A 21,601-nucleotide genomic window follows, 5' to 3' on the forward strand; every position below is an offset into this window, starting at 1 on the left:
ATAACATATTTTGAATTGTTCAGTTAACATGAGTGTACGGTGTAAAGCGGAACAAAATTGTTGGCCCTAGACAGTGGCGTAGCGAGGTCGGGTGTCACCCGGTGCGGCACTTAATGGTGTCCCCCCCCCCCATAGGCGTTGCGACAAACTTTCAAGTTTTCGATTTGCACCCCCCCTCAAGTTTTTCTCTATATATTTTGCTATTTTTTGCCTTGGTGTCACCCCCCTAAATGGTGTCACCCGGTGCGGTCCGCACCCCCCGCCCCCCCCCCCCCCTCGCTATGCCCCTGGCCCTAGACTAGACTACACAAGAAGTGTGTAAGTGAAGTATAATATAAAGAATAACATCGAATACAATCTTTAAAGACCCGTGTGTATATGAACGTATGCGTTGGGCTAGGAATCAGACTTCATACAGATCAAGTAAATAAGTGATTCATATCAACTAGTGAGGGCAAGTCGACCTAGCTCGTGGTAATATGAAGCGGTACAGCAAAAAATGAAGCTTGTTTCACATCCCGGACATAAGCTGATCTGTGAAGGGAATCTACCGCTCACAGCTGGTTGATGTGTAACCAGATTCCCGCCTTACGTCACATGCGCGTCATTTCATGTTGTGGTTATTAGGTTGGCTAAGTTACTGCAAAATATTTATAATTTTGGCCATTTCATGGGAAGATTAGGTTTTTGTGAATATTTATGATCAATATGTTTAATTGATAGAACGACATCTGAGAAAAATTGGCTGCCACATTAATAAATCCGTTCTAGATGTACTCTGTATTGTTACCAATGTTTGCAAACAGTTTTTATGCGCCACTCTGGACCATGAAAACGCTTGCAGAGTGTTGTAAACGAATGGCGTGTAACGGGCCTAGTTTTGAGCTAGCGCGACGATTCTGACTGTACTGACGTCACTAACATTTTGTCCAAATTGTGACAATATACTAATGGTGGCATTCATATTTCGAGTTCAACTGCCACATAAATTAGACTACAAACAAGACGCTATCTATACTGAGTTATATATTTTCAACATAAGGGGTCATCCATAAATGACGTCACGCTTTTTTTGACGATTTTTACCCCCCCCCCTCCCCGTATCCTCTGTCACACGTCGTCACAAAAAAGCCAGACACCCCCCCCCCCCCCTAAAATGACGTCAAACATTAGCCTACAACCCCCCCCCCCTGTCGAAATTGCTGTTGAATTTTTCTTATAACATCGATATTTTTCCAAAATCTTGTCAGAACTCAGTCAACAGAGTATTTTGATCAATTTCTATTCCTATTTATTAAAACCGTTTTTTAAAACGCACAATAACGACTAAAACTTGTTTGCTAACATAGCTTTTTTATAATGCAAAAAAGTGACGTCACACCATCTGAACCCACCCCCTTCCCCCTCATCACACACCGTCACAAAATTACGGACCCTCCTCCCCACTACGAGTGTGACGTCATTTATGGACGACCCCTAAGCCCAGTCGTTGACTGAGTGTTTTTTTTATTGCTCATCAATTAAACCATTTGCATTACTTTTTTCCTCATCAGTGCATAAAATCAACCTTGGAAATCGTATACCGTAATAGTGTATTTCCAACACACAAAAATTATGCTTTTAAAAAATAAGCCCGACGAGATGCCTTAAAGAAACACTGACTAAAAGGACATTATGACCTAAAGCAGAATGCAAGCAGATCGACGTTTTGTGTGTGGACATACTGGACATGTGTGCACGGGATGGCTCACATAAACCTGTTCCACACATTAACATATCTGTTCTATTATCATATACAACACAGCAGAAATTTGAGCTTACATGAAAGGCATGCTAATCTTTAAAGGCCTATTTGCGTAAATATATCGAAATGGTATTGAAAACTCGGGGTTTGTATTGATCAATAGCGCTAGACATATTAGCTGGGTTTTTTTTTCGTATGGAATTAGAAAACTGAAATAAAGTAGATCTGCTTATTAGAGTTAAATAATATATCCGGGCAGAGGCGTAGCAAGGGGGGCGGGGGTGCGGACCGCACCGGGTGACACCATTTAGGGGGGTGACACCAAGGCAAAAAATAGCAAAATATATAGAGAAATACTTGAGGGGGAGGGGTGCAAATCAAAAGTTTGAGGGGGGGGTGCAAATCGAAAGTTTGAGGGGGGGGGGGGTGCAAAGCGAAAACTTGAAAGTTTGTCCCCGGGAAGGGTCGCAACGCCTCAGGGGGGGGTGACACCACTAAGTGCCGCACCGGGTGACACCCGACCTCGCTACGCCACTGTTACTCAGAGATTCATTTTACTCAACACCTGCTGTTTTGTTAAAAAAATCGCCCCCTAATTTAGAGATTTAGATTGGTCATTGTGTCCAAACATGCATTTTAGATTCGGTGTTCCCAAAGTTTAGAGTTTTAGCCAGTAGTTTATGCATTTGAACATGCGTATAAGATTACATATATGTTCCTATATTTAGATTAGTTGTTCAAATTTGTAGAGGTTAAGACTTTTTAGCTTATGTCGCCAGGAAATCTTGCATTGAATTTTGGTGTACTGTAAAGAAGTTTATAGTCTGTTTTATCGGGGTTTTCTCATTTTGTTTTATAGATCCTGAGAATTATGAAACTTAGTGTTTAACAATAACACCGTATTCCCCCCCCCCCCCCCCACATCCTCGTTATTTTTTAAATAGTTGTAGTGTTAATATTGTTTAATACAGAGGCGTAGCGAGGGGGGTGGGGGGGGGGTGGGGGGGACATATGTCACTGGGCGCCGACCTTAGGGGAGGGGGCGCCAAATTGAAAGTTTGAGTTGGGTGCAAATCGAAAGTTTGTCCCCGGGCGCCGGGAAGGGTCGCTACGCCTCTGATTTAATACATTTTGTAGCATCACGCCTTTTCTATCGTTGAAATTATTACCATAATTGCTATTACTATAAAATGAACTCCCCTACCCCAACATACAACTTATTAATACAATTCAGCTTACGATAGAAACAAGTGGGTTGACAGTACGATCGTTATTTTAAAACAGTCCATAAATGTCGTTAAGTTGATGTTTAGTCATAAACTGATGACCCTTTTTATAGATTTAATAATTAAATTTTAGGCAAGGACGCGGTTAATAATGCCATTAATCATTAATGCTATGTTAAAAATCTAGATTCTAGCAATAAGTCTATTTTTAGAAATTAACTCTCAAAACATTGCGACTGTTCGCTTTTTTAAAAACAGATTCCTAGCAGTTAAAAACTGCTATTTTTATAAACTTCGGGAGATAAAGAGCAAAATGGCTAGTGCTGTAGCAGAACAAGAATTATCAGATGTAGATTGGCTTGTAATGAGAGCTCGCAGTTTTCCTAAAACTGATCCATATTCAGCGAAATCATGGCTGATCACTGCCAAATCATTGTTTCCCCAATCCTTTGTCATACAGGTAGATCCAAGTGATACCGCGGAAAGAAAAAAGGATAGCTACTAGATCTAGATCTAGTGGTGATTCTCCACCTCTCCATTCTCAGAATCTCAGTTAAACTCACTTGACTAAAGTCTAGATCTAGAGTCTAGATTCTAGTAAAGTCACGTAAAATGACTTCCTTGCCTTGAACACGGCTTGCCTTAAAATTTTTAAGTGATTTGTTATTAGTTCTTAAAGAAATGTCTAAATCTATGTTTAGATTCTAAATTCTAGATAGATCAACATCTCGTTTTAACCCGCGCGGCGAGTTTTTCGTCCCCGTTACCCAGACGCCAAGAATTTGCGGCTACGCGAGTGCTATAGTTTCGTAATTTTTATCGCTCGGTGTTATCGCCCGATCAATTTTCGTGCGATTATCGATTTTTCGTAAAAAAATGGACATTTTGCGTTTTTGTTGTTTTTTTAATTTTGTTCATGGATTGTTCAATATGGAGTATTTCAGTGAAAATTTGGTAAGTTTAATTTACTCCCTACTGTTTATTTTTATAAAAAGGGGAAAATTTATTGCATTATTTGAATTCTACACCACTTTTCTCTATTGTTTCAAAAAATCAAGTTGTTTGGACATAGCGCACAAAAGTTATATGCTGCGCAGTTTTGTTACCTCTATAGAAAATACGTTTGTTTACAATACGAAAGCGAAAGTGGCAAGGGAGGTAATAGAAAAAAATAGCGGCGAGCGATGTTTTGACGCCGGCGATAGTGGCGAACCATGTTTTTCCGCCGGCGATAGTGGCGAACGATGTTTTGCCGCCGGCAATAGTGGCGAACGATGTTTTGCCGCCGGCGATAGTGGCGAACGATGTTTTGCCGCCGGCAATTGTGGCGAACCATGTTTTGAAGCCGGCGATAGTGGCGAACCATGTTTTGAAGCCGGCGATAGTGGCGAACCATGTTTTGCCGCCGGCAATAGTGGCGAACGATGTTTTTTCCGCCGGCGATAGTGGCGAACGATGTTTTGCCGCCGGCAATTGTGGCGAACGATGTTTTGCCGCCGGCGATAGTGGCGAACGATGTTTTGCCGCCGGCGATAGTGGCAAACGCTGTTTTGATATTGAAGGTAGTGGAGTAGAGGGGGGGGGGGGAAGGTCTGGTGCGGTATTAGCAATAAACATTCAATATTTAGTGTCTTCAGAAAAACCATTTTATTTATTTTTATGTGAAAGCAAATAATGTACTGTTTACTTTTCCAGATAGAACCTACACTTCAAAAAACCAGCACATCTCTACGATATGATGAGCAGTTATATGGCCTAATGAGGGAACACTGTAAAGAGGAATTAAAACTATTACAATAAATGTGTTCATCTTTTATTTAGATAAATAAATATTTTTTTAAATAACTTAAATAAATTTTGAAGCAGTACATTGAAAGTTTAGTGATATGAACTAGTTCTATATCTTTTTAAAACCAACTAGTCCAATGTTGAACTTCTTCTGAAATGTAAAATACTGATGAATAGACAGAACACATCTTTTTTAATTAAACTATATTTATAAGTAGACTTACAAGTTAATTACATTTATACAAATAAAAGACCTTACATTTCTAATAGATCTAATTTGCCATCATTTTTTTTTACATATATTAGTTTACTTTTTCAATGATGTCAGGTGCGTCGATGACTCAGCGTTTTACCTTTTTACCATATTTTACCTATTTGTCAACTATTTAGATAGAACCATCAAACACACTTATTTCAGAGCTTCACTCTGGTTAGTTTTTAGCTTTAGATTCAAATAGTTTGGACATAAGCTGATATTGTATGATCAAATTTAGTATTTAAAAATAGGGGGTGTACCCTGTTCCACCCCTTATTTTTTGTTAAACAGATAGATTTAAACACATATTTTGATTACTTCTGTTTAAGAATAGAGTTATCTTGAGCTAGACAAATTTTGAGACTTAAGTGCTTAATAACTCAAATTTGCCATTATGTTGCATGTCACATCAACAAGACTTCGGTTTTGCGAAATTGTATAATTTATCAGCTTTGTAGCAGTTAAAACAAAAATCTTTTCAGTTATGAATATTAATTTGATTGTAATAACTGACACATCCATAGCTCATCATTCTCAGCAAGTTTGAGCTTAATTTTCTGAATAGTTAAAATTTTAACTGAGATTGTATGAATGCACTGTATATGAAAAATTAGGGGGGGGGTACCCTGTTCTACTTCTGTTTTTGTTTTACTCTGCCCATAAATTTCTAATTTTATTGTTTATTATGCTTCCATATATAATAAATAAAGATATTGCAAAGTTATAACAAATTTGACCATATGGTTTACAAGCTAGGACAATTTTAGTAAACGCTTTAAAAAACTCTATCACAGAAATTGAAAAAATCCTATGTTAAAAAAATCACATTTTTTAATACGAAAAAAAATCATAACTATTTAACCGTTTGAGCTACATCAAAAAGGAAAACTGTTCTGTTATTGTAATTTTCTGCTCCTTTTAACTGTAGTAGTTGTTTCCCTAAAAAACCAGTTTTAAAAATTTATCCTAGTACCTAGATCACACATTATCTAAATTATTCTAAATTAAAAAAAAATTTGTTTTTAAAAAGGACAGCTAAATAATACTAAATATTATTTAAATATTTAGCTGTCCTTTTTTTAATAAGCTAGATGACAAAATATGCTTTTTTTTTTCAGTTTGAATCATATCTAGTTGAAAAAACAGCTAAAAACGTGGATGAAGCTGCTAGATACCTTCAAGATATGTATGTTTTCTTAATTAGAGACCACATGTTATTTAGCCAGTTATTATTCTTTCAATAGTGACCTATTAACTTACTTTACTTTACGCTGCAGTAAAGAAACTCTGGCTCTTTCTTAGAGGGTATATTTATAGAATGACAATATTACTTACAAATTGTTTAAGTTAATTTTTTTCAATTATTTTATTTAGGCTGCAAAGTTTTCCTAACGAACCAAGATTATGGTCCGAAGTTCACAGTATTCTAGAATCTTTGCAGAAAGAATCACAAGACCAAAAAGTTGCTTTTCTTATAGGTTATTATAAAACATTTAGTGTTTTTGGTTAGGTCTAAAATGTTAAAAAAATTAAGTTATAAATGTCTGCTCAAAAGTTAATAATTATGACACAACTAGATCTATATCTGAGAACAAAGTGTAGAAAGAAATATAATGAGTGGAATTTTCTTATTTGCTCTGAGCATATTAAATTCTAATATAACACTAGTATTCTGATAACATTGATAAACGGCAAAGTGTAAAGATGAAATATATTAATAAATTAAAATTTGTCAAGTGATTCTTTAAAAATGAATTCTATTTAAATTTTAATGAGTAGGTTATACAATTTTAAAATTATTCCCTCTATTGAACAAAACTGCTTTAGTTACTGTAAAAATGTTTTTATGATAGCTCTGTATTGCTGGCAAAATATTTTAGAAAATTAGCTTCAATTATGTTGGCTAATAAATAAGGAAATTTTTACTGCTAATTACTAAATCACATTTGATGTATTTAACTTTATTTTGTAGATCTGTTTGCTGCTATTCCAACATCTACACAATGTGTGATGCTGCTACGTGTGTCAGAGAGTATTTCTGATGTGCTAGAGAGATGTCAGCTGTTACTGTTGGCGATGAAAAAGTTTCCTAATCTTGTGAAAGAACATGGTGTAAGTCAATCCCCTATGCAATTGTTTTAAAGAGGATACATCTATTGCTGAGTAATTGTTTAGTGGGATTACTTAGATACAAAGCTGTCAAAAACATTTTTTGCCAAGTTTTTTTTAAATTTACTATAGTATATTAAGTATTTTTAATAAAATTAAAAGAAGTATCATATTATTTCATTATGGCTTTGAATTTTTATCCTGTAGCTCAAATTAGTGGAGATGTTGGTGAAAGAGGAGATAAATTCAAATATTGTCAACAATCCAGTGAATTGCTATAGAAAATTACTGGGTATGTTACTTATTTTTTTTTTTTTTAAGAATTTTTCTCTAGACTAGTTGTAGATAATGTTGATTATAAAGCATGTAGTTCAAAAAGTATGGAATCTATGGCTTAAGGTTCTTGTCAAGGATAAATGGTATTGATGAAAATGTGCCTTCCAATTGAGCTAGTAGAAATAAATCTTATGTAAAATATGTTAAGCTATTATGAAAAGTTTGACTATTGGATGTCAAAGTATAAATATTTTGCACGTATTTTAAAGTATTAATATTTGCTCTTGTTTTTCTGTTTTATTTTAGTTTGTGATGTGATGCCTCTAGTGCTTCAAAAAGGGGGTCATTTAGAGGTCAACATGTTTCAGTTGTATCTCTGGCTGCAGAGAGCTACAGAGTTTTATGTTAGTTATGTTTCACAGTCACACACTCATGATTTATCAGTTGATGCAGGTACAAAATTGATTTGTAGTCAAACATATCAACACATGATTAGTTAGTTGATATAAGTACAGAGTTTTTTGTTTTTTTATAGCAACACATGTAAATCTTTCATTGATAAAAATAGATTTTTTTTTTACAATAACACAAAGATAAAATAACTTAAGGATAAAGGTAATTTGAAAACTTTTGAAACACTAGTTTGAATATACTACTTAAGAATATGCAACTTACTGTTTATTACTTTTGTTTTTAAATTTTCTAGAGAATAGTAAAGGTCGTTCAAGTGGACTACCTGATTCAGAAATGCAAGTCGCAGACCCATGGGGAAATCTTTTAAAGCTACTTCTGTTGATAGGTCAGAGGTTAAAATGGGATATGGAAAGTGATCTTGTAAATAAAACTAAGTAAGATTTTTAAAATGTCTTTGACATTAGTTTTCAATAATAAATAAAAAAAATTTAATGCTCTGAATTATTTTAGCTGCTGTTTTATTTTTGTAAAATGCTCAGTTTTATTTAATTAATAATTTTTTTAATTTAAAACCTTTTAGAATTGAACTATTTTTAAGGTTTAAAGTTACAAGCATAAAGGAATATGCTAAAGTTTATTACCAACTTTGTTTGTGCAATTATTGTCCATATATATACAATGGCTGATTCCATATTTTTCTAGAGAGTATCAAATTCAGTCCCTACAACATCAGCTGTTGAGAGTAAAACTTCATGGTACTGAGGCTAACAATAAACAAATTCTTCACTCTGCTATGGTCTTGTTTGTTCACTCAATGGTCAGCTATGTCAGCTATGTAGATGCTGAATCAGCAGGTAAGGATTTGTTTCATACTGCTAATTAGGCCGATGCTAGCCGGAATAAGATACGCATGCGATACGCATGCGCAATGGAGAGAAACTACGACTTGCCTTCGCGACGATGTTTTCAATGGTAGTGCGCATGCGTGTGTTTACAACCGCAGAACCCTAACACCAACCCTAATCATATCCCTAATCCTAACCCAAACCCTAGCCCTAATCCTATCCCTAGCCCTAATCCTATCCTTTACCCTATCCCTAACCCTAATCCTACCCCTAACGCTCATTCTAGCCCTAACCCAAGCCATAGGTCACTGCGCATGCGCAGAGCTATCTTTTGCCGACTAAGTGGAGACGTTGGGGAGAAAAATCTTCTTCCGAGTAATCACTTCGAATTTTTTATATACAATTTTAATTATAAACAAAATAAATAAGTATAATAAAAAAAGAAATATAAAACATGTATTTTTTTAAAAATTTTCTTTACCATATTACATTAAAATTTTCCAGGTTTCTATTTTAATTATGTAAAAATACAATATATGGCATGAAAAAGTTCAAATTTTACAATACAAATTCAAATTTATAAAGTTAGATTCTATTTTAAAACATATACATCACAATATGGGCTACGCCGTGACTTATTTAATGCTCCATCTGTCACTTTTTCAAAGATATTTTTTTTCCTCAGTTGTGTCTACCCATCTTATACCAGTGATATTAGTTGAGAATGTGACAAACACCAAAGTTCTGTCTACCACCCCGTAAGTTTACATAATGTTTGATTTTCAACAACTCGGGACATTTTTGTATGGTTTTTATACTCTCTATTCATATTGCAGCTATAAAAATCAGTCATCTAAAAGTGTATTAAATAGCAAGCTGTTATAAAGGAAAAAAAATTTTCTCAACAAATTTTGAATGCAACAGTTAATATTAATTATTATATTATTTTATATCTTTTAAACTTTCTTTCTAAAGCTGTAAAGCCAAAAAGCCAAAACTGGATCCTTCACTTCCAAATATACATGCCTCACCTAACATACCAGGATCAGCAGCCATACTTCAAGCTTTTGAAACTGCCTGCAAATGTTATGAAATTCTCAATTCAACAGAAGACATGAAATTTGGTAAAATACATTTTTAATTTTCTTTCTTACATTTTGCAATGAAAATGTGTGAAATTGTAATATGAAAATAAAATATTTCAGAATTCTACAATCTTTGCCAAAACTGGAGAAAAGAAACTCAAACAATGCTTGCGTACTTTCAAGCAGATTTAGCCATTTATACGGTAAATTTTGTGTTTTTGTTTACTAAAAATTTAATTCATCAGAAGCAGCTAATCATATTTTTTTCAATTTTAAGCACTACTTACATAATTTAATTTATAAAAATAATTTATTGATCTTGTTTATAATGAGAGTAATTATGTTTTTTAAATAAAATAAAAATCTAACATATAGGTCACATTTTTAAAATGCTTCTATTAACTTGTGTTTTAAAACATTTAGCCACTACGATTTTACTACATTTTTTGTTTTTACATATAGGGCAATTATGAAGAAGCAGTTACTCAATTACAGACTTTGGCCTTAACAACTAATGCTAAAATGAAGGTACCCATTTTTCAGACCAAGTGCATTTTTTATTTGCATTATGATATCATATCAAGTAACAAAAAATACTATTTGAACAATAATAGCAAGATGATTTTTTAATGTATTTTCTTTTAGAATCTTGATTAGAACGAAGTATCTTATAGTTGTTTATATATTAAATTATTTTTTTCTTGACAGATGAGAAACATTCTTCAACTAGCCTGTTGTTATTTTTTTCTTAAGCAGTACTCGGTAAGCTGAAAAAAAATTTCTATTTTTAAATCATATAAAAAATAGAATTATCATTTATTTTATATATTTTGTTATTTCCTTTACCTGACTAAAGCTTATTAGCCAATTAATATATTATTTTTAATAAAACAAGATTGCTAAATCCTTTATTTACATGTTTTATTTATATTAATTACTCTAATACTGAGGTTTTAATTTTAACAGAAATCCTGTGAACTTCTGATTGACCTGATAGATACAATCCCAGCCTCTTCTCCTATTTCCTCTCTTTGGACAGCAGAGAACAGTCTAGAAGATAAATCTGATACTGGTGTTCGCAGTCTTCTGTTGTTGCACTGTGTGGAAGGTGAAATCTTACCTTTCTGTCTACAGTTCTTGATTTTTGGGCTTAAGGTAAGTTTAGAATAGATTATCTTATTGTGTCAATAGATATTTTTTTATTAGCTGGTATACTGTTAATGTAAGTTCTATAAGGCTGATCATAACTAATGTGGTTACGGCTTTGATCAACTCTTGCCAAGGACTTATTAATTTTTCTATTCCTTGATCAGCATTGTTTCCAACTATCTTATATAACTGGTTTAATTTTTTTTTAAAAATGAACCATACATTGTTTTTATGAGTGCTCTTAGAAACATTAAGTTTTTAGCTGCATTGCAATTTGTACTTCCAGGAAAAGATGAACAGCCCTCAGAGAACAGATTCCATCTTAGCCCACCTGATCATATTGCTTCAGTTTGATTGGCCAAAGCAGGAGTCTTTATTTTGTCAAGTTATTACAGCTATACAAAAGCAGGGCAGTTTCACATACAACACATTTTTCTCTTATGTACACCGTATCCTTCACATATGTGTTATTTAATTTTTTGTTTAAACACTTAAGTATTACATAGTATAAATTTAAATATACTATTGTTTTACACAATTTGTCATTTCAAATATATTTTGATAACAAAATACTTGATAAAAACAAAATATTTTTTTCAGTAACTGTATTATTTATTGTGCTCATTTGTTTTCATTAACCATTGAATCAGAAGTTGACATTTTGGAGGAATTTGCTTTCCTAGACACTGTAGAAGGGGGCAAAGTTAACTTGGATATTATGCCAATCAGCACCAAAGCAATAGCTCAGTAAGATTGTACCAGATTATTCATTTTTTTAACTATTTTACCAGCACAAGTTCATTTACTGGCCCTATGAACTTAAAATATCACTTGATGACATGGTTACCCATTGGATTATGGTCTGTCTGTGATAAATAAAAAAAATTTAAAATATATTTTAGTGTTAATAACTTTGAATATAAACTCACCTAGCTATAAAAAATAATTATTTAGCACTGCTTGTGAACTTAAGCACTAATAGAAAGGAGAAATAAGTAATACATTTGTAGAAGTTGGTTTCATTTCTGTCACAACTAAGGCAGAATTGTATTCCTGCATATAACATTCATCCTGTTTAGATGAACTTTTTTTCAATTTAATATAAAAAATGTATCTTATATCATTGGCTGTAATTTTATTTTATTTGACCTGTATGATAGCTCCATTAAATAATATAAATCCTCACTTAACAGGCAAAGAACTGTGACCAGGGGAGTTAACAAGGGAGTTAAGGAGGATTTTAAGGCTACATTAGAGAAACAAGTAGGAAGTATGATGGAGCCAAGCCACGTGCTGATTCGCAGATTTCTTAAAGAGGAAAGGACAGAAATAATGGCCAACTTTAACTGATACAAACATTGATTTTTATTAAATTTTCATGTATTTTTTTCAACTTTTAGAGCGTTTTTTTTGTTTTTAATGTGCTTTTGTAAATAGTTTTGTCCAACTATTTTGAAATATGACCTTTTTTAAAATCATGGCTACACAGTTATAATCAAAGATGTTATTGCTACACTATAAACACATTTGCTTTAAAAAAAATAGATATATTAAAGATATTAAACCCAATTCTACAAAAAAGAATATAGAACGGCACCTTCTATAAATAACCTCCATCAAAGAGAATCAAAATATGTTAAAAATAATAATCATTGAACAAAATTTATTTGCACAAAAAATTTATCATACTACTTTTGAAATATATAGATCTATTTAGATCTGTAGTATTATGCTTTAAATAAATCACAGGGATTTCTGTGAGAATATTTTGGCTCCTGATGTTTAAATAAAGTAAATAAATCCATAATATATTTAGTATAATTTTAATGGCTGCATTAGACAGTTAAATATTCCAGAATACTTGACTAACATTGGAACTAAGGCAGCAGTTGAAGACCAGCATTCTCAAATACTTTTCATAAGGTAAAAATCATATAATTTTTAAAAACTTTTTTATTACTGAATTTTATAAGATTGTGAGAGAAACTTGAGTAAATATTAAAGCATATTATGTATTCACAGTGTATAGAAAGCTAAGCTGGAGAAGTGTGATCTCTGAAAAGTTTGGTTTTGACAGAAATATGACATTACAATTAGCACTATAGTCTTCAATTAGGAATATACAATTGGCTATAACTGTCTGATACATTTTAAAAATACAACTGTTTGTAACAAAACAAAATTGATGAGTAATTATGAAGAAAAAGATTTGTAATTTGTGTTAAACTAAAACAAAGGTAGTGTAATCATAACTGTTTTGAGAGAACACAAAATAATTTATTCTTAGGCAATAGAGAACTAGGTTATTGTTGCTAAAAATGACCAGCAAAAAATATGTATTTTTTTTTTTTACCAAGAAAGTATAAAGATAAGCTCTCACATTCCCAACAATGAAAAAATTAAAGTATAGTTTTAGTCGCATCCAGTAGTGTTGGGGACATGTTCCCTGCTCTTGTTACCATTGGGTGTGGGTCTGATCATGTGTTCGCTGCCCTGAGACCGAGCATCCCGAGAGTCCACGTCTGTGTCTAAGACTCTTTGGCCGGACAAAACTTTCTCTGTGTCCATGAGATTAGTCAAGCTGCCGACAGGTCGAGAGCTGTGACGTCTTCTAACCAAACCCAGCATCTGTCTGTCTGCTAAATGGATGTAAACAATACAGACTTCAGTATTTTCTATAATCAAATAACCCACACTAACAATCTAGACAAGTAAAATAAATATACATTCTAATAAGGAGAAAAAAATCTAGTTAAAAATATTCTCATTTTAAAGAATGTGTTCAGTTCTTCATACAATTTTTTTAGATTATAAAATCAGTAATGCTTCAGTTAATAAAAAAATTATTTCATGCAAGCTAAATCTTTTAGGGATATGAAAATAAAAATGTTTTACAACTTAGTAGACCTACCAGTTCCAGGTAAAACAGTGGATGACTCAAAGTGGGATAAAAAGTTATGGTGGCTGGGATGAGACTCCATTTGCTTACATTCAGATTTGGTTTTGGTCAGGCCAGTGGCATCAGTTACATCCTGCAATGGTAAATATCTTTTTTATTTCTCTATTCTATCTCTTTACTATCTTGATCAAAATAATCTTAGAGTTAAGTTAGGGTTAGAAACCGAATAGCTCATTAACTAGTTTCTTATTCAAATCTAGTAATCTAAACATTCATGTATTTACAGAAAATGATGGCCTCTTGTGGGCGGCTTCAGCATCTCCACACAGTGAGAGAGTGGCCTTGACCTCTGTAAGAGTTGAACTGCTGGAGGTCAGAAGATTTGAATGGGGTTCACTATAACTATTCTCATGTTGCTCCATTGATAGGGATAAGCATTCCTCAGCCTCCTCCCATCTGTTTAAAATAACAAAGCAATCAGACATAACAAGATTTTGCTATAATGTGTAAATATAAACTAATGTATTATGTCATTTCTTACAGTAAGTAGATTGCAGTAAAAAATCAATCACTTGTCATCCCCAATGCACTTATGTAAATTCACTAAAAATGGTCTATGAGTTAATATTGGTCTGATTTTTTATAATAGTTTAACCTAAGAACTTGCGCTTTTTACTTGTCTAATATTTTGTAACTTTCAGATCTTCTTCTTCCAAGTTAAAATAATGAGATGCAAATGTAAACGCAGACCTTGTGAGAGACTCCAGCTTTGAGACTAATTTAGGATCTGTGAGTGGATCAGTGGCTAAATTAATTTTTCTAGGGCAGCGGTGGAGTCCCTTCCCAGTGACTTCTTCCTCTTCTAAATTGTCCCCTCGTGCCATTTCATCATCTTCTGTGCTTGGTTTCTCCTTTAAATTAAAATATTACAATTTTAATCGGAAACTTATATGCTACTCAGTTTGGGAATAAAAAAAAGGGTAAATGTAATTAAAATTTAAAATGTAGTTTTTTTTTCCACAATATAAATATGATGGTTTGGGTAAGGAAGTGGACAGTCTAAAAAGACAACACTTTTTTTTCTATGTTAATATGTACAAGATTAGGTGGTTGGGATAGGAGTGCACACAACTGCTTACCCAAATAGTTCGGACAACTTACTAATATGTAGGCCTACAAATAGTCAAAATAGTGGCAAAATAAATCAGCCTTTATAAGTAGACAGAAAAGGAATAGTTCATCCCTGATATCAAATCGAGAAGCTATGACAGTATAAAATATTTACAAGATGTGAAATGAAATTGGCCCTAAGTAATTTCATATTAAACTAAAATAGAATTTGAACAATAAAATGATCAGACCTCAACGGTGAGATCTGTTTTAGCTTTAGCACTTCTGGGCAAGATGGAGTTGACACCAGACAAGGTGTTCACTTTGTTTTGGAGGTTGGTCAACTCTTCCATCATTTTCAAGTTGTCCTCACGGTCGAAATTTAAAGATGCATTGAAGGAATACATTCGTAAGGTATTTTTTATGACCTAAATTTGAAGATAAAAAAAGATATGGAATTTTTTAAATTTAAGAGTCAGCACAGACTACAAGATCTGAATATTTAAAAATAAGAGTATTAGCCATCACATTGTTTCCACGCATATTTTATTGAGTTAAAATTTTTAAATCTTTATAAATGTTGAGCATAAAAGAATTACTAATATAGAAGAACTTAACTCACATGACTTTTGGATCATAATAGAAACTGAATGTAACACAGTACCTATTATCCTGTGCCTAGTTAATGAAAAGTCGCAAATATTTCTGCATAAAAGTAACAAGGTTTGAAATTAGTATCACCTGTGCCTCCATGTGACGCTGCCTCTGAGATAAATTCAGATAATCCAGAATATTCTCTCCTTTCTCCCTTTCTGCATCCATCCTGGGTTCTAGTATTTTAAAGTGTTTTTAATTCTTATCAGACATAAATATAAAAAAGGGAAACAACTAATGATAATTTTGGTGTAAGAACTAATGATAATGTTGGTGTATGGTTTGGTTATTGATTTGGATTGATATGCTTATCAATATTTTCATTAAGCTATTTCTTTTTAGAGCTTTGTAACTGAAAAATTTCTTGGCATGATTTCACAGCACTTGTCAATAGTAAAACCGTTGATTAACATCAAGTTTGTTGCTATATTCACTATGTAACTATTATCAAATGATGACCGTAGGATTAAACAATACAGTAATCTAACCCTAAAGGCAACTCATCCATTTCATATGCCAAAAAAAAAAGCCCTATCATGCTGTATGACTGCCTGTAAGTCATGGATGAAAATACAAGTTAACAGGGCTGGGCAGATAAAAATCTGAATGCCAGAGAGGTTGCTTTAAATTGATACTGACATGTAGACAGCTGAACTGACCAATAGTCTCTTGATTAAGTAGTGAGTCAAAATAGTCAGTGGACCACAACTGACTAGCTCTTAAACCTACCAGACTGTCATTGTTAGGTTGGACAACCTCTGAACATGACAAAATCTCTACGAAATTGCAATGAGTATAAAAGTGCCTGACTACTATCTAAACGTTGAGTGGCAATAGGAAGCACTGGTAATTACTGACAGCAGTGATGATGTAGTTTATTTCAATCTAATCAATTCATCTTGTGTGGAAACTCCAGCATTACTTGGGTATGGCAAACCCTAATTCACCAATTGTCTTACCAGAAAGCCAGAGTGAAATATGGTGACGTCTGATTTCTGAGAACAAGTCCAGTTCCTTGACATAATATTCTCTGTCCCTCTCATAGTTTTCAAACAGGTTGGTGATTTTTTCCTGGATGTGGAGAGGTTTATTTTAGATTCTTGCCAAATTATTTCAAAACACCAACATGATTAAAACAAAAATAAATTTTTTTGTAATGAAAAGAAATTTACCATTTAAAATAAGTTCTTATTTTTAAGTGTTTAAAGTTTACAGTTATAGTAAATTATATTGATTGAATAAATTTTTATAATTAAATAATTGACAATCTTAACACAAATGTAGCCTAAACGACTGAAGGCAAATAAAGTACCATCTCTTTGAATGTTTCTCTGTCTAGTTGGCAGGCTCTGATATTTGCTATACGAATTAAATTGTTGGTTTGTTTTAACTTCTCTTCAGCTTCATCTATAATAAAAACAAACACACCAGTGATAACCAACTTAAAAATTGCTCATAAAAATAAGTCAATCATATTCCATAAAACTATAGAATAGGTTAGACAGTTAATGCATGTAAGGCTAGTATTATAAGAAAATACATTTCATTATTTAATAATTTTTATGAGTTCAGCCGTTTAATGCAGTAGACTACTTAATTTAATCAGTGGTGTCACTAGGTCAGATGTCACCTCCAATAATTCAGCATTTTCAGTTTAGTGTCACCCCTCCCTTACTTTTTATTATTTTAACTGGTTAAAACATTGTTTTTCAATTTGGTGTAAACCATACCCCTAGCCTCACCTTGTGACACTGCAGGATTTACAGAACTACAAAGAACAGGGGGTTTGATTAACAGATTAACTTTAACTGACTTTAATACTTTAATTTATTTAAAAAAAATTGTAAAGACATTTTTAATAGGTGGGATTAAGTTTTTAGTTTATATAAAATTGGCAGGTTAAAATGAACTTTCAATTCATCCTCTACGCCATATGGGAGAACAACTCTCTTAACTCAACCTTAAGCCAGTGCCTTTAAGTTGACAACTTGTTACATGTTAGACATTGACCCACCTTTAAAACACTTGGCGCTTTCTTCATTAGTGTACCTCTCTATGCTGCTAAATGTTTCATCCAACTTCCGCTCCAAAGCGTTGTAACCAAGTCGACAGTTCAACTCATGACCTTTTTCAATCAAAATATCTGAAAAATACAGGCCGACATCTTACATTAACTAATTATATACAGTAAAACTTACAATAATGCATTTTGAAATTTCAATTTGCCAAGTAAATTTTCAGTCAATAGGCTTAGGATATGAGGGTAAAGACTAACACTGTCTAACACCTAGTAGCCTAGGATGAGTTAGATGTTATTATGGGCTATCCCACTCCCCTCCAGTTGTCACTAAAACTCCACCCCTTTCCTAAGCCGATCCTCTATCCCTTCCAATTAAAAATAGCAACTTTGCTTTTTTGTAACCAATATTTTTTTTCCAAAAATGAGTTGTATACCTTGCAGAAGGGAAATAACTTGGCAACATTGGTTGTAACAAACATGAAATTTATATTTAACATTTAAACAGCAGTGAATTTGTTAATTAACTAAAAATGACAGTTAAATTGGTATAACAATCATGATAGACTGTCAAAAAGTAGGCTGACATACGCGTTAAAGTGTCATTCAGGAATGAAATTCAAAGAAGTGGTCAGGATCAGACTTTGTGGTGATGTGTGAAGCCTAAGTCATAAGTGATAGATCTCTAACTACAGTGCTAGCTGATTCTCTTTCTCCCACCAGGCTACAACTGGATGCTTCTCTTCCTACCTCTCTCCTCAAGAATGCTTTGCTTCTTCACCTCCAGACTCTCTAGCTCATTATCCAACATGGCCGTCTCAGTTTTGATGGCAGAAACAAAACTTTCCAGGCCTTGCATAGTGTAGTTGTAACTTTCCATAACCTTTTAAAAAGAAAGCTTATTAGTATATTAAAGTGTGCAGATTGAAAAAAAAATCCTCCGTAATAAAGGAAAATATGACAAGGAAAAAAAAAACAATTAGGAGTAAACATGGACCATAATACAGAAAAATACACCATGTACATTAGTACAAATAATTAAATGGTAAGACTATAATACATATTCTTAGGGGTCATCTTTTAATGACATCACATCATATTACATAACAAAAAGCCAGACCCCCTCCCTAAAAATGAGGTCACACCTCAACCTGCAAACCCACTAAAAATTGTTGCTGTTTTATTTTTTTAAACATTTATTCTTTCTAAAAAAAAATAAGTACTTTTACTGAGCTCTGTTAAAATTAAGTATATGGCCCACTGCTAATCATTTCTATTAAATTCTATTCCAACAACTTATAAAACAGTCTATTTTAAACCCGAAATAACCTCTAAATTTCAGTTTCTAACATTGCTTATTAAAACACAAAAGTGTGAAGTCACAAGTACCCCCCCCCCCACCCTCCTCTCCTACATCGTCACATAACTCCGAACCTCCCTCATCCGCATGGAGCGTGACTTTATTTATGGATACTTATCTATATTAACCCAAGTATAATATTCCTACCAAACCTAACCCCATCCTAACCTACAAACCACGAAACAATTTGTTAAGCGGCGGTTGGATCTCACCCACACTTGTGTCTTACCTCCCATATACCACTCTTCAACGCCTCCCCATCGTCTGCCGTTCCTCGCTCCGTCTCTGACACAGCCACCAGCTGCTGCAGCTGCTCCGTGAGATCTTCCAGCGCCGCCGTCAACGTTTGGTGAAAACAAGGCCCCACGGTGTCCATTTTCTTCAAGTCGATTTCGTTCACGTTTAGCTCCATAAAAACTTGTGAAATAAACGGCGAGGGAATGCCGCTGTAAAAAAGGATTTCAACATTTTTGCTTTAAGTGTTTAGCATTTCTAAGACCTGAGTTTCTTCCATGCATCTTTTAGGCTTTAGGACAGGGGTTAGTTAGGTTATACCAGCAAAAATGGAATTTGATAAAACATGCCTGTACATCTAATAATAGCCATATACAACGCTCCCGATGGTGCCTAATGCTCAGGCACTGCTAATGATATTCATTTTCATTTAAATGCCTTACCGTAATGCTGAACTGTAAACTGATTTATATTTTAAATCAAATAAATATTTAGACTACGTTTCAAGGTTCTATGCTCTGTTCAAATTGTACACAAATAGCACCACTTGGGGGTTTTCCCGAACAGTCGACGGCTTGGTGTGCAAAAGTTTGTATATTTTGATCCAATGGGATGGCCTTGAAATGCGGCCACTGGGTTTATATTCTTCTCCAAGATTTTCACTCGGGCAAATATAAGTTGGCTACTTTAACACTGAGGGGGTCGTCTTTAAATGACGTCACACTCGTAGGGGAGATGGAGGGGTCCGTGAATTAGTGATGTTGTATGATGAAAAAAGGGGGGGGGTAATTTTGCATTTTAAAAAGCGATATTTGAAATTGAATTTTAGTCGTTATTTCGTGTTTTTGAAAACTGTTTTTTTTAATAAATTGCAATATAAATCGATTAAAATTCCCTATATTGACCGAGCTCAGTCAATATTTAAAAAAATAATAATCGATGTCTTAAAAATAAAATTCAAATGCAATTTTAAGGGAAGGGGAGGGGGGTTGTTGGCTTTTGTAACGTCATTTTAGGGTAAACTAATAATCAAATCTTACAAACTGAAACTTTTTTTAAAAATTTGATCAAATGGACGTGTCTTAGATTGTAAAACACATAAAAACCAATACTTTTATTACAACACAAAGTGCCCGCCATTTTTTCTTAGAATACAACACACACTACATTCAACATATTTTTCTTAAAATACAACAGACACAAGTGTCAACATCTTTCTTTACAACAGACACAGGGATCAACATCTTTCTTTACAACAGACACAGGGATCAACATCTTTCTTTACAACAGACACAGGGATCAACATCTTTCTTTACAACAGACACAGGGATCAACATCTTTCTTTACAACAGACATAGGGATCAACATCTTTCTTTACAACAGACACAAGGTCAACATTTTTCTTAGAATATAACAGACACAAGTGTCGATATTTTCCTTATAACATAAAACAGAAATTTAAAAATACAGACTAAATGAACATCAGTTTAATATTTTATTACAAAAATAGATTCTATTAAAACAAACAGAATTTGAAAACAAAGACTTGATTATGCAGTTCTTCCAATTCTTCTAATAAATGTTCTGATAAGAGGTTTTTATAAATTGTTTGAATTAGCCTATAATAATCATTACATTAAATTTCAATGTTTCTTTATTATAAATTTATTCTTCATTAAATTAGTGATTTCTATGTCAAATAAAAAAAAAGGAAATATGTATTTGTGCATATGTAGATAAATAGCATGTAAATTGTAACTTATAATTTTTTTTAGAATAACATAAAATGTAGGCAAACTATTAAAATGGAATCTATTATTTTATCAAAATGATTTCATATACATAAGAGGGATTTCTAGAAGCAAATGAAATAAAAGTGGTAATATAAACTGTACAAAATTTAGTCCATGTTTTTTGGTTATATAGAAAATTATAGAATTAAATCATTTTTGTGTAATCAAAATGTAATTTACTTAACAAAAGAAATAAATATTTATAACAATTTATATAATGGAGTACAAACTATATACTGCAGTAATAATTCGAAAGCCCAAGTAAAAACAAATATAAAACAATATTCTTTTCCCTCCAAAATGTGAAACTACACAGCTGTTAAAGCCACAAGTATTAGATTTGATTCGATCAATAATGAAAGAGCTTTTTAAAAAATTGAAAACTTGTGGGGAGGGTCTAGATTTTTCAACACTAATTTAACTGAAGTGCCATTCTTTTAGAGTAGAAAATCCAAAACTGATTTAGTTTGTTAAATTGTAAAGCATGATTATAATATAAGTACCTAAACTTGCTAAGTGACATGATTTCACATTTCAAGGTGCACAAAAACCTGGATAATTGTAAATGTGCAAAAACTGAAGTATAAATAAACTGCAAACTAGTAAGGTAGATCTACCTACAAGTGAAGTTTATTTACAATT

General features: G+C 33.1%; 2 protein-coding genes across 2 annotated transcripts; one reads left to right on the top strand and one right to left on the bottom strand.

The window, feature by feature from the left end:
* Positions 1-3,273: 3,273 nt before the first annotated feature.
* LOC131957042 (integrator complex subunit 10) lies at positions 3,274-12,285 on the top strand. The gene is made up of 17 exons (XM_059321747.1): positions 3,274-3,430; positions 6,133-6,200; positions 6,389-6,492; positions 6,987-7,126; positions 7,331-7,415; positions 7,706-7,852; positions 8,106-8,247; positions 8,516-8,667; positions 9,344-9,416; positions 9,634-9,782; positions 9,864-9,946; positions 10,206-10,271; positions 10,452-10,505; positions 10,710-10,898; positions 11,179-11,341; positions 11,543-11,639; positions 12,086-12,285. Exons 1-17 carry the CDS (start codon positions 3,284-3,286, stop codon positions 12,240-12,242), a joined length of 2,016 nt encoding a protein of 671 aa, XP_059177730.1. The 5' UTR covers positions 3,274-3,283; the 3' UTR covers positions 12,243-12,285.
* A 340-nt stretch (positions 12,286-12,625) lies between these two features.
* LOC131957020 (uncharacterized) lies at positions 12,626-19,702 on the bottom strand. Its single transcript, XM_059321716.1, has 12 exons — positions 19,610-19,702; positions 19,162-19,378; positions 18,323-18,455; positions 17,570-17,698; positions 16,868-16,962; positions 16,515-16,626; positions 15,643-15,731; positions 15,153-15,329; positions 14,542-14,702; positions 14,076-14,247; positions 13,804-13,924; positions 12,626-13,531 (listed from the first exon to the last, which is right to left on the bottom strand). Exons 2-12 carry the CDS (start codon positions 19,342-19,344, stop codon positions 13,305-13,307), a joined length of 1,599 nt encoding a protein of 532 aa, XP_059177699.1. The 5' UTR covers positions 19,345-19,378; positions 19,610-19,702; the 3' UTR covers positions 12,626-13,304.
* Positions 19,703-21,601: the final 1,899 nt, after the last annotated feature.

This window comes from Physella acuta, unplaced genomic scaffold, assembly GCF_028476545.2.
Source record: "Physella acuta isolate Inbredline_101_S28 unplaced genomic scaffold, ASM2847654v3 ptg001197l, whole genome shotgun sequence".
Taxonomy (NCBI): Eukaryota; Metazoa; Mollusca; class Gastropoda; family Physidae; genus Physella; species Physella acuta.

Bases quoted from the DNA above. Each gene is read 5' to 3' on its own strand.
- LOC131957042 (XM_059321747.1), top strand. From the start codon at position 3,284: ATGGCTAGTGCTGTAGCAGAACAAGAATTATCAGATGTAGATTGGCTT. The intron at 6,201-6,388 runs GTATGTTTTCTT...TATTTTATTTAG, and splicing joins GCTAGATACCTTCAAGATAT to GCTGCAAAGTTTTCCTAACG. The intron at 7,127-7,330 runs GTAAGTCAATCC...TTTATCCTGTAG, and splicing joins ATCTTGTGAAAGAACATGGT to CTCAAATTAGTGGAGATGTT.
- LOC131957020 (XM_059321716.1), bottom strand. From the start codon at position 19,344: ATGGAGCTAAACGTGAACGAAATCGACTTGAAGAAAATGGACACCGTG. The intron at 15,732-16,514 runs GTAAGACAATTG...TTAAAATACTAG, and splicing joins TATTTCACTCTGGCTTTCTG to AACCCAGGATGGATGCAGAA. The intron at 13,925-14,075 runs GTAAATACATGA...TTACCATTGCAG, and splicing joins ACAAGAGGCCATCATTTTCT to GATGTAACTGATGCCACTGG.